Source organism: Centroberyx affinis, unplaced genomic scaffold (assembly GCF_046629955.1).
Source record: "Centroberyx affinis isolate AG114_WGS23_722 - 3 ecotype Tasmania unplaced genomic scaffold, CSIRO-AGI_Caff_v1 ptg007993l_1, whole genome shotgun sequence".
Taxonomy (NCBI): domain Eukaryota; kingdom Metazoa; phylum Chordata; class Actinopteri; order Beryciformes; family Berycidae; genus Centroberyx; species Centroberyx affinis.
The window spans coordinates 13,650-25,768 of NW_027284007.1; the positions used below are offsets into that span (position 1 = coordinate 13,650).

The window sequence follows — 12,119 nt, forward strand, 5'->3', positions numbered from 1 at the left end:
TCTGTGGAAACGTAGAGCTGAGTAGATGTAGTAGGAGTCTAAAGAGCATCACCGTGGCGTGGCTATTCACCAGGCCCTGCTGAGGACAGGCACGGCTCACTCACCCACTTCCACTCCCCGTCAAAACACTGCTCCCACCCAATCACTGTCAAACATTTTGGGGTAACTGTTCATTTTCTTTACTTTCTTTTTGTTTCTTTTTTTTTTTTTTTTTCCCTCGGTTGATAGATTTATTATTTGATTAAGTCTTCATAGAAGCTAAGATGTTTTTTCGGTAATTTGTGCAAAGACTTGTGTTCATGTTTTCTATGTTGCTGTAATTTTGTGCTACTGAATCATCATAGAGTCAACTAATTACTGAGACGAAAAAGAGAGAGAAGTTCCTGTAACTGCACTCTTCCTTCCCCCCGTGCCCCCTCGAATCCTCAAGACTTCTTGTATGGCAACCAAAATTCACTGTAAGAAATAAATATAACATTGCACTAGTGTTGTATCCCTCTCGCTCCTTACATGTATCCGCCTGTCGGAGCCATTTGTGTGCTTCTTGTCTTTATGGTGTCGTGTTTGGGTCAGCATCTTGACACTGGATGGGGATTAGTATATCAGATATGAATTCATAAATGCAGTTAAATTGAGAGCATCTTCAACTAAGTAACAACTAAGTAAACAAACAAGTAGCCAAGTGAGAGGCTTTGAGTGAGGAAAAAGGGGGAAAAAACAGTCTACACAAGTTAACAATGTGAGGAAAATTTGACCATAATGACAAAATTGCCACTATACCTGCTATTTGTGCTTGAAGGCAGGCTTTTAAAGGCAGATAGAAAGAATAATGTATTCAACTGAAACTGACCATTGCTTATGCCAAGTTGGTAATATGAGGTGCTGAAGGACTGAGCCAAAAACAAGCCTACAGCTCATCACCCTCCTTTAGTTCTCTAATGACACGAGGAAACTGTAGACTGAACTTTTCATTCAAATAATATCCTGTCATTACCAAGCCAGCGGTGCGGGAGGAGAAAGTGTTTTATGTGACATTCAAGGATGCATGTAGCGAATAGCTCGTGCCTCATTTCTTTAGTGCTGCTGACCTAAAACAGTTTAGTGCAGGGTAATAAGTTTGTGAAATTTGTTCATTTATACACTTGAATGTTGGTCTGGATCCTGTGTCACAGAGTCTGCAGTCGGATCCGGATCAACAAACGCTATACTTGCAAATCAGATCGACATTCAAACTACTCTGGATAGATTTTGGATGGCAAATATTATGCGGTGTGGAACAATATGCCCCCCACACTGCGCAACGAGATGAAAGCAGGATCATACCGGGTCACCAAACTGCTTCATGAGCTGCAGCAGACAGGAGGGACCCCAGGGTGGCCTCCTGCCTCCTGCTGTCCAGATCTGTCACTGCACCCTGAGGAAGGGAAAAATGTGAGAACCAAACTATGATGTGGACACACGAGAGGACATCAGTGGCGATTCTAGGACTTTTTAAATGGCGGGGCCAGAGGGGGGGCCACCACTACCTTGGGTCCAAATGAGATCAAATGTACTGTATATATAGTTTTAATCAGTTGTGTGTTAAATGTTATATTATTACCTGCAGGACAAAGTTTCTATAGGCCCACAAACATGGCTGCTGTACTTCTGCAGGGTATAGCTCGGTATAACAATATGGGGGTTGTGTCATTAACATTGCTGGCAGTGGTGAGAACCGATCTATACCCTGTGGAGGTACGGCAGCCATGTTTCTGAAAAGGGCCTATGACTGCAAGGAATCATTTGACTTATTTTGTCCAATGATTATTTAGCTTAAAAACAGACTCTGGACTGAACTGTGAAATATCTGGGAAAAAAATATATCGACACCTGTGACACTCTTCAGCTCCTCTTTCTGTCTAAACAGGCCGCCTTGGTCACTTTAAACAATACAATCTTAAATTTCAGGCAATTTCAGTGTGTCAGTCAGACTTTAACAACCAATGACGAACAAGAAAATTTGGCCCTGACCACCGCTTTGGCTCCGCCCCTTACATGCTGCTGAGATGGACACACACACCATGGGAGGAGCAGCAGCATCATCCAACCCTCTTCACACACTGCGTTAAAACAAGACTTAACTTTGGTGAGACATTTTCCCTTTTAAGCGTACAGACCTCCACTGATGTCCAGGAGCAGTCGACCTCCAGCATGAGCCGTCCTTCTGTTAGATCCACATCACAGAAGAGACATCATGTCGTCCCCCATGAATGATGCAGGCACCCCATGGGCCAATCAGCAACAAGATGCATCATCCCTGCAACTGTCATCAAAACTGGACTGGCAGATAAGCAGTTAAGATCTCAGCACCCTCATCAGGCCAATTAGTGTATTTTTTAAACTCCAGAACACAGTGCCAAGTGCATCATCCTTACAAGTTTTGTCAAAATCAGGCCAGTGGTGTCGGAGAGATCACATTTGAGTTAGAATTATAGCGCCCCCATGAGGCCAATCAGATTCAATTTTTTTTAAATGCCAGAACACAGTGCAAACATACATTATCCCTCAAGTTTAGTCAAAAACCATTACCTGGGTTTAATATCCCTTCTGTGTAGATGTTTTTTAAGTTTTTAGGTTAATTAAAGGAAGAAAGTGTTGCTGCCTAAAAGCCCACAGAGCAGCCTGTTTGGAGATATGTGCACTAAATATGCACAGGCTAAATGTTCTACTGAAATGAATCATTTTAACAACCTGATAGGAGATTACTTTGAGTATATGGCTATGCATAAATATTCTTGGACGTTATTATGGCTTGTAGATAGGAAATAACTTCTGTAACTCATACATCGTTACTCCAGTGTCTGTGTATATAAAAATAATGTAATGCTGGTTAAACTGTATTATTTACAGAACACGTACTACACATAACTCCCATTAAACTCTATAAATGACTATAATTTGGAAATTCCACTTCTGCCACCCACTTTATCTGAAGCAGGCACCATGATTTGCTTTCTGATCATTTGTGTGTGTGTGTGTGTGTGTGTGTGTGTGTATACTGTAGACTAGACTCTTTTCATTGCTACACACCGGTGTGTAATGACATTATTAATGTTGACTGTCAGCTTGATGGGATGACAAACAGGAACCGAAACAATACACCCTCAAACAAATTCACCATCCATACAGTTTGTTTATTGAAACTATTTACTTAAAAAAAAAGAAAAAAAAAAAAGAGAACAAGCAGGTAATGATGTGACTCAAGCAAACAGAGGTACAGATAAAAATAATACATTTTGAAAAGGTCACTTTTTTTTTTCTTATAAAACCCCAAAGTCCAGATGAATTTGATAAAAGCCCTCGCACACTTGCCTTTTAAGCTACACTACTGCATTAGATATCACAGACGACGGAATGAGATTGTCACACGTGTCGCCTGTTAAAAATAATAATTAGCGTTTTTTTTTTTTGAGAATTCACCGCAGCCTCTTCCCTTAAGAGCCCGATATAAGCCCACTATATTTCTACAGGTCATCTTTATTGTAAAAGTCCCCTAGAGATAAATAGCACGCACTTTAAGGTCACTCACTCGCCACCGCACACCGCTTGGCCGTGACAACGGATGTGAGTCTGGCTCCAGAACAAACATCACCACGCCTCACATTATGTGCGCACAAACACACCATGACATGACGACCGGGCGGGCCGAGGACTTCCGTCCAAGGCAGCGACACACAGATACACACAAAGTCTTTCCACATCCAAGAAAACACAGTGACAGGGAACAAAAAAAGAATCAACTCTATATTATTTCTCAAAGCATCATAAATCATGATCTTTCTGTACATCGTTTTAAGCATGGTGTCAGTGACTATGTATCTAGGGTATGAGGATGATCAAAAAAATACTATTAACTGCAGTGTTTCTTTTTATTTATAAGTTTCGTTTTGCCACAGAGGAAATGGCAGCAGAGTCTTTGACATTTTTTGGCCCCATGATTCTGTATCTGATTTGCACATCAGCTGAAGGGAGAAACCGTCTTAGTGTTGACCGATATATAATCGACCCATACAACTGATGCGAGTGTTCAGAAAAAGAGGAACGCATTCAACACTCGGTGAATGAAAACCACTATAAGCTCTAACCAAAGCTTCGTTTTCCACCGCAAAGTGCAGCTGAAACCAGGAGGGGAATTCAAACTTCTGTGCAAGAGAGCAAACTTTTAAGCAGACGGACCGAGAAGCAGAGGGAGCTGTTGGCTTTTTGGTCCACAGTCAGGTTACTGGGCTCCCCGAGGAAACCTCCTGGACAGTTTATAGCTATATCGGTATTTAACACTACTTAATATTCCAATGTGGATTTTTTTTTCCTGCCTCAAGCTGTGTCTGCTAACATTAGTTAAAAGGTTGAGCTACTATGTGAGCACCCTGAGCCTCGTGAACAAGACTCATTTTTGAGGACTTTTCTAGCTCGTTTCTGTTATTACTCGAGTCTTTGGTGAGACTACAGTTCCTCTCTGTGTTGTGTTGGCGAGCCTCAAGGTCTCAATACCTGATCAACACCTTGTGACGTTTAACACCTGGAAGGAAACCTACAGCTACAATATGCAACTTTTTTTTTTCGCCTGGAGGCAGGAGGTGGGGTCAGCGGGAGGTTAGCCCCGCCCCTCCTCCCCCTCAGCCGGTCGAGTTCCTGCCCGAACACTCCTCACTCGTCTCGATCAGCGGTTCGCCTTGAAACGGCTTTTGGCCTGAGGCTGAGGTAACCGGCATCTGTAAAGCCACAACGGGTGCTGAAGAAGCCGACGGGGGGGGGGGGACGCAGCCAAATTGCATACTGTAGCTTTAACTGGTGCAAAGCAGAGGTGCAGAGCAAAGCTTTATGCCTTTTTTTTAAGCCCGGGTAATGAGTTCTATATAAGGTGAGTAGTGTTTTCCTCCTGGTATACCATCGTTCTACGAGACAACTCTTCCTCCCCCGTCTGATACTGATAAGAGACAAAGCACGCCAAAAATGAACGGGTAGAGGAGGGGTGAGCGTGGAAAAAGGAGCGAAAAGAAAGCCAGCTAAGAGACCTGAGGATGTCTCGCACAGTGTCGAAGCACCGAGATGAACTGAGAAAGAGAGAGAGAGAGAGAGTGAGTGTAAGAGAGAGAGAGGTGTGACGGGGGAGGGGGAGGGGGTATTAAATGTCTCCTTCCTCTTCTGCGTAGGGAGAACAGGGAGACAAGTCGTCTTGGCGGGCTTGGGCGGGATCATTGCCGGACCTCCACGTAATTGGCGGGGAAGAGGCCGTAGGCGCCCCGGCACACGCCCCGCCACCAGCCCTCGTCGATCATCTCGATGTTGGTGATGATGTCGTCGGGGTCGAAGGAGATCTCGTCGTCGCCGGCTGAAACGGGGGAAGAGGCAGACTGGTGACGAGGAGGATAAACTGTGGATTTCTGGGATGAAGGCTGTGGCACCTGAGACCCTGTTAGACACTAGCTGCGTTTACATGGAGCCTTTTATTCCACTAATGATCAGAACAGTAGCCCAATCAGAATAAAAATGCCTCAGTCAGAATGAACCGGCCCGTTCCGAATGAAATTTCATTCTGTTTGAGAGGGGTGGTGTAAGCCTTTTATAATCCAATGGATAAATCACCAACCAAAGATCACATTCTTTGGTTGGAATATCTATACTCTACTTTCCCATTTGATGTAAGTGACAGAAATGACGTTTGCTTTTTTTCTGCGAGAACTTGAATCATTGCAGGTGCAAAACAAAATGTCTGTTGCTGACACTTTTGGAGTCGTATGTTCTGATAAAACTGTTGCTTCAGCAGAAAGAACAGCAGTAAAGAAGTAATGATGCCAAGCGCCCGGCACAGGTCCATCTTTTAAAAATGTAAACCCATGTTAGAGTGCTGGTTTCTGTATTTTGTGCATGTCAGAAACTTTTATTCGGATTACATACTGCGGAGGAGCATGCGATCCTTTTATTTAGCGCTCATGTAAACACTTGTGGGGGGAATCTTCAAATCGTAATAACTAACGAACTCGGAATAATACGGCTCACGTAACCGCAGCTACTGTTCCCATAGGCAGCTTCCAGTCTCACCTGCTTGGTAGTCGTACAGGGCGACCGCCGTCACCCCGAGGTCCTCGCTGTACTCATACTGCTGGCCGTCTGCAAGACAGAGCAAAGGGCTTTTACTCCGAGTACAGTGTCAGTCCGGAAAGTGTTTCCACTCTTGCTTAGCTCTCAAAACATGAGGCATCTTTGATCTTGTAGCAACACCACCGGTGACAAAACCAGCTGAGTTCCATGTGGTTTCCTTGTGGTTTTCTTTGGAGAGCCAAGTGAGGAAGGCTGGGAAAAGCAAAAATTTAAAAGGAAGAAATCCACCCTAAAACACTTAAACACAGCTATTGTTGATGTACCTTACATTTCTGGGCCTATTTTGTGGTTTGATGGTGTATATTTCCTAATCTTGTGGATTTTTTTAGCGATCTAACCCATCAACGGTAAACGTCAGGTTTTGGTGTCAGTCCCTCAGAATCAAAGAGCGAGGGCTTCTTTCTAGAGCCGCCATTTTGCACAAAGAGATGTTCAACAATCATAAATCCATCGCAGAAGAGGAGAGAGACCAATTTCTCCACCAACATTAGCCTCAATAGACCAGAATGCAAAGCAGCCACAACTTACATCTTTGCAAATCTGTTGTCGGTAGTGTTTTGTAATTTCAACAACCATGCACAGCACTCTTCACTTTTTCTTTACTGGAAAAACTCTCTCAGCACATATAGAATACGGACGGTTGTTGAAAGTGATTCTGGGAAATGTAGGAAATCACTAACTGAAGTAGACGAGGCAGGTTGAAGAAAAGCAGGTACACCAAAAATAACACACTTCACCACAACATAATCCCTGGAATGCACTGAACCTCCCAGATAATATCTAGTATCTGAGGGTGGATTTTAACTGGGCTGAGAGCTTCACCTCCTGCTGCAGTCGGCTCGGGGTTCTGGTAGAGCTCCTCCTCCTGGGCCTGCTGGGTGGTCGCCTCTCCCTCGTACAGCTGCTCTCCGTTCTCCTCGGCCGCGTCGTAGGTCGGTTCCTCCTGCGCTTCGGCCTCCTAACGCGGCCGACAGGGGGAGACATAATCTGTCAGGTTAAAGGCTGCTGAGCTCACGCTGGAAAGGACTTTCAAAACATCTGGAAGGAGGAACCGTGGGATCTGCTCCTGCAAAGACTTTTGAGATGGTGACAAGGAAATTTGCTAGAAGGAATGGAATTAATGGAACCAATAAAAAAAAAAAAAACAAGGCAGCACACTTTGTTTCGGCTCAATTACAGCTACAGGCAAAACATGGTTTCATTATTTTTCACTTTGTGGATGTAATCAAACAGTTTGTCTTTAACTCCAGTGTAAGAAATGAACTGACTAAGACTGTCTGGAGAGCCTTGTCATGCAGTAACTGACTACAGGGGTGGAGAGGAGGAGACATTGGGGAGTTTGTTTGCCCAACGTTTTTTATTGTTGGTATTTTATTGTAGCTTTTTTCCTACTTAAGTGTTTATGTAATGTGCTTATTTGTTTGCCCTGAGTGGGAGCATTTTATGTGCAAGACAAATTTCTGCACAATAAACTTCATCTGATCTTATCTTATCTAAACTGGTAAAGTACAGATGATTTTATACTCTCTGACTGATTCTTGTTCTTTTTGGACAGCAGGCTGCAGCTGTAACCAAGAACATGCATAACTTTCTCAACAGGCTCACCTGTTTTCACCAGACTCTGGCCATGTTTACCTGTGCACAAATGGTGCAATTGTGATGCGATCAAGATAATAATGTGAGTAAGGCAGGACCCACGTAAACACGATACTGTCATTTTGTTAATGCAATTATGCTCTTAGTTGGAGTTGGCATAATCGCGGTAACGTTACACCGAGCTCTCCAATTTCACTAGCATTAACAGAGCAAATGTGATCAAGTTGCACAAGTGTGGCTGGTGAAGTCAGGGGCAGGGGCAACTAGCTCACAAAGACTCACAATAACCACATGTCAACTGGATTTTTAGGGGAGGTGTCTCTTTATAGAATCATGTAAACAGCTTCACTGCACTATTGTCTTACTCAGACTATGGGCACCAGTCACCATAGTAAACGTAGCCATTGTGCATCGTCTGCAAGAGGTAAACATCACCTACACGGAAAGCTTGTGAGACTAACAGATACCAGTAACTCCCTATGAAAAACAGTGTTACAGCTGTGATACAGAATTTCTTGACATTAAAATAAAAATAAATAAATAGGATCTACTCTACATGATCAGTCTGTATCTGTCTGTGACCCTGTGTGTTAATGCCTAAATCCCTTGTTTGCCTGTAATTGGCTTTTCAGTGATGTTCGGCACTTTTCAATGGTGTTTTGGGGCATATACTGGGATAACGCATTTTGCATATTATGGCTTTTATTATGGCGTGGCTCACCTGGTATGCGGGGGTGGGGGCGGGGGCAGGGGCGGGGGCAGGGGCGGGGGCGGCGGCCGGCTGGACGGGGGGAGTGGGGCTGGGAGTGGGGCTGGGACTGGGAGCCGGGACGGGGGAGGGGGCCTTGGCCGTCTCCTCGATGTTGCGGCGCGCCTCCTCCTGCTCCTGCCTCTCCTTGGCCTGTCGACGCGCTCGCTCCTCCTCCGCCCGCTTCCTGTCCTCCTCCTCCTTCTGCTTGGCGATGTTCTCGAAGCGGGCCTTGATGCTCCCTGTGCTGCTGCCAGCTGCGGAGAGACAAACACCGGGAGAGGGAGAGGGAGAGGGAGAGGGAGAGGGAGAGGGACAGACAGACAAGAGAGGGAGTAAAATGTCAGAGCAAACACAGTAAGAGTAAGAATGAAGAAATGATGCGAAGGTAGGGCTGGGCAATATTGACAAAATCAAATATCACAATATTTTAGACCGAATACCTCGATATCGATAATGTGACGATATTTTGGGGGATGAGTGTTTGTGCTTTCGTAAGATATTTACACACAAGAACAGTTTGTAAATTAGTAATGATCATTAGTAATCAGTAAGGTGTAATCAGTAATAAGTAATGTGGATATGATGAGCAGGTAAAGCCAATCATTGTTCATTTTTCTCAGCCAGAACAGGCTGATAAGTTCAGAAAATCACTTTACTGTAACGCAGCCTTTAAGACCAGGAACCATTATACGATATATCACCCAGCCCTATATGATGGGCTCACATGTTGCCTCAAGTACCGACACGAACACACACACACACACACACACACACACACAGGCAGTGTTGATGGCTGCTTACCAGCTTCCACAGGCTTGGTTTTCTGGTAGGCTGATCCCGGCTTCTCCACCTCCTCAAACGTCCCTGCACTCTGACAAGCACCAGAGAGACAAAGCAATAAGACTGAGACCGCTACACACATGTACACACACACACACACACACACACACACTATAGGATTGGGTTCTGTTACCCAAGTTGGCAAAATATCCAGATTTGTTCATACCCAAGTCGAAAAAATCTGCTTATCAAATCCCCCTCAGTAATGTCATACACTTGCGTCAGTCTCTACTTCCCAGTGTGTTTGTCAACATGGGGGATCACTTCTCAAAATGAAATAAGAATATGGCCAAATGCACGGTCGTGTCAACTAAAGGGCGAAGGGGGATGCACATGTGTGATGAATAAACACTGATCAATGCAGCATCATGTAAAAGTTAACAAGTTTTTGAAACTTTCTTTGTCCTTTGTTCCCCGACAAATTACGTAAAAAGGTTTGATAAGGGATTCAAAATATTCGGTTCTGATAAGCAGATTTGATACAGGATTCAGACTCGATAAAATGCTTTTCAACCCCAACACACACACACACACACACACAGCTTACCTTATCCATCCGGTCCTTCTGGACACCGAATTTCCCTCCAAATCCTTTAGAATAATCTGGTAACAAAAGGGAGATAAGTAAAGGTCACTTTGTGTTTTATTCCAAAATTAATGGATCAACCACAGTCAGCATTCATCCGAACTTTTTTTTTCAGAGCAGACCTCAAAAGAACGACTCAGTCTGCCAGTCTGACCTGGCAGAAATAAAAGGACAATCCTTTGACATTAGATAAGTAGATGGATTTAATTTTCATCACAATTTTCTGAGATAAAGTAGAGGCAGGGACTAGGGACTTGGCATGAAGCCCTTTTCCGGTCTGCAGAAGTTCAGACAAAGTAGACTGTGGTTGGATGAGTCGACAGAACTGATAAACGGGGAAAACTGCTGGAATCAAAACACGGGCTGAGACACATCTCATGCAAACCTGTACAAGAGGAGGAACAAAAAAAAAACAGGCAAACTGAATACTGACAGTGACAGCAGAGGGACTGACAGTAGAAGGATCTTGACATAAGCCAGACGCTTCGGGCCAATGGCCGAACACTGAGGCAAGCGGCAGCCATGTTGGCTCAAACTCTGCATTGTAGGTCAGCCATGTCTCTGCGTGTTTGCAGCAGCAGGTCTTGATACAATGCACTGTGGCTGTGTGACAGTGCCGCCATCATGCACAAAATGACTGCAGAAGCAAACAAATAGCATCACGGCAGTGCTGGGAAGAGCAGGAGGGGGTGGGAGGGTGGGGGGTGCGGGGGGGCTAGGCGATATGCTGTGTTGGACTGAACATTGCTATATGAATGTAATAAGCACATATATCATGGGGCCCATGAACAATCATCAGGTCCTTTTAGAAGACTAGCTCCCTAGAGACACCAAAGTCTTAAAATAATGTGGTAATTTATAGATTTAATTTGAAGATTTCATGATCTTCAAATATCTTGCGCCATGAAAACCTGATCATATTTCCTAACACTTGACAGTTCCAACTGCCTGTTCGCCACAGGAAGAACTACATTAAAACTAAATCTAGTTGGTTTGTACACTATCATAAGCTATTACTATACTAGTGCTGAAATGATTAGTCGATTAATAGATTAGTAGATCGACAGAAAATTAAGCAATTATAATTTTGATAATCGATTAATCGTTTGTCATTTATCAAATGTAAATACAAAATATTTGCTGCTTAGAGCTTCACAAATGCTAAGATTTGCTGCTTTTCTCCACTTCACATCATTTTAAAAATTAATATGCAGAGATTTTTGGCTGCTGGTCAGACTAAGTAAGGAATTTTAAGAATCACTTTAGACTAAATGATTGAACAATTAATCTACAAAATAATTGATAGATTAACCAATAATGAAAATAATCATTACTTGCAGCCCTCTACTACTGTACACTAGGCTACTTTACATCGCCTGGCCCAAAATGATGGCTGTTGGAGTGGGATATGGTTAGGGGGAAAACTGTTACATTCCAGATGAGCGCTGGTACAAAATCATATAAATAGCATTAGAAAATGGCCGAGTTGGGGAATTTCAAATTTACCACACCTCAGCAGCACAGACCTGACATTCCTAACTGATAAACAATAAAAACATTCACAAGAAATAAAAATATTCCACTGATATGACAAAAGTGGAATTTTCCAGGACTTTTTGATTCCTCAAAGAGAGAGGCATGACGGCACCACAAAAGTGATACACAAGAAAAAGACTTGATTCCTTTTCTTTTTTTGGGGGGGAGTAACTATGTTGTTGATGTCTCTAACCAGTCGGTGCTGCAGTGGTGGGAGGGTGTGCAGCAGAAGCAGGATGGGGGGGGGGGGGGGGGGGCACAGAGAGGGGCGTGTCCGACTCTTAAGCGGGAACAGCTGTTACTGAAGAGGAGGAGGAGGAGGGTGTGAAGGAAGGAGTATCAGGGTAAGAGGAGGTAGTATCTGTTCTGGAAAGGGGAGTTTTGGGAGGAGCGGGGGGGGGGGAAGTCTTTCCAGAACGGGTTGGGTCAGGGTGGGGAGGGTTTCTCCACATGAGAGGGGTGGGGGTTGGGGGGTTGGGGGGGTTCGGTGGGGGGGGGGTTGCCAGGGGAGGAGGGAGTATCTGTGCCTTTCTGAGACTCGTGCTTGGCCAGGTTCTCCTTGTGCTCATAGCCCAGCGCACACTGGTCCTGCTTCTCCACCTCTACCCCATACTGCCCTCCAAACCCACGCTTATAGTCTGAAACATAACACACACACACACACATATA

At 44.2% G+C, this 12,119-nt stretch overlaps 1 protein-coding gene across 1 annotated transcript; it reads right to left on the reverse strand.

Annotated features, from left to right (window-relative positions):
• Positions 1 to 3,152: 3,152 nt before the first annotated feature.
• On the reverse strand, positions 3,153 to 12,092 carry LOC139639962 (src substrate cortactin-like; the record flags this gene model as incomplete). The annotated part of the gene is made up of 7 exons (XM_071514131.1): positions 3,153 to 5,371; positions 6,082 to 6,150; positions 6,964 to 7,099; positions 8,459 to 8,742; positions 9,290 to 9,359; positions 9,876 to 9,931; positions 11,978 to 12,092. Coding segments are annotated over 7 exons (867 nt in total), but the record flags the coding sequence as incomplete, so codon positions are not given.
• Between the last annotated feature and the right edge of the window lie 27 nt (positions 12,093 to 12,119).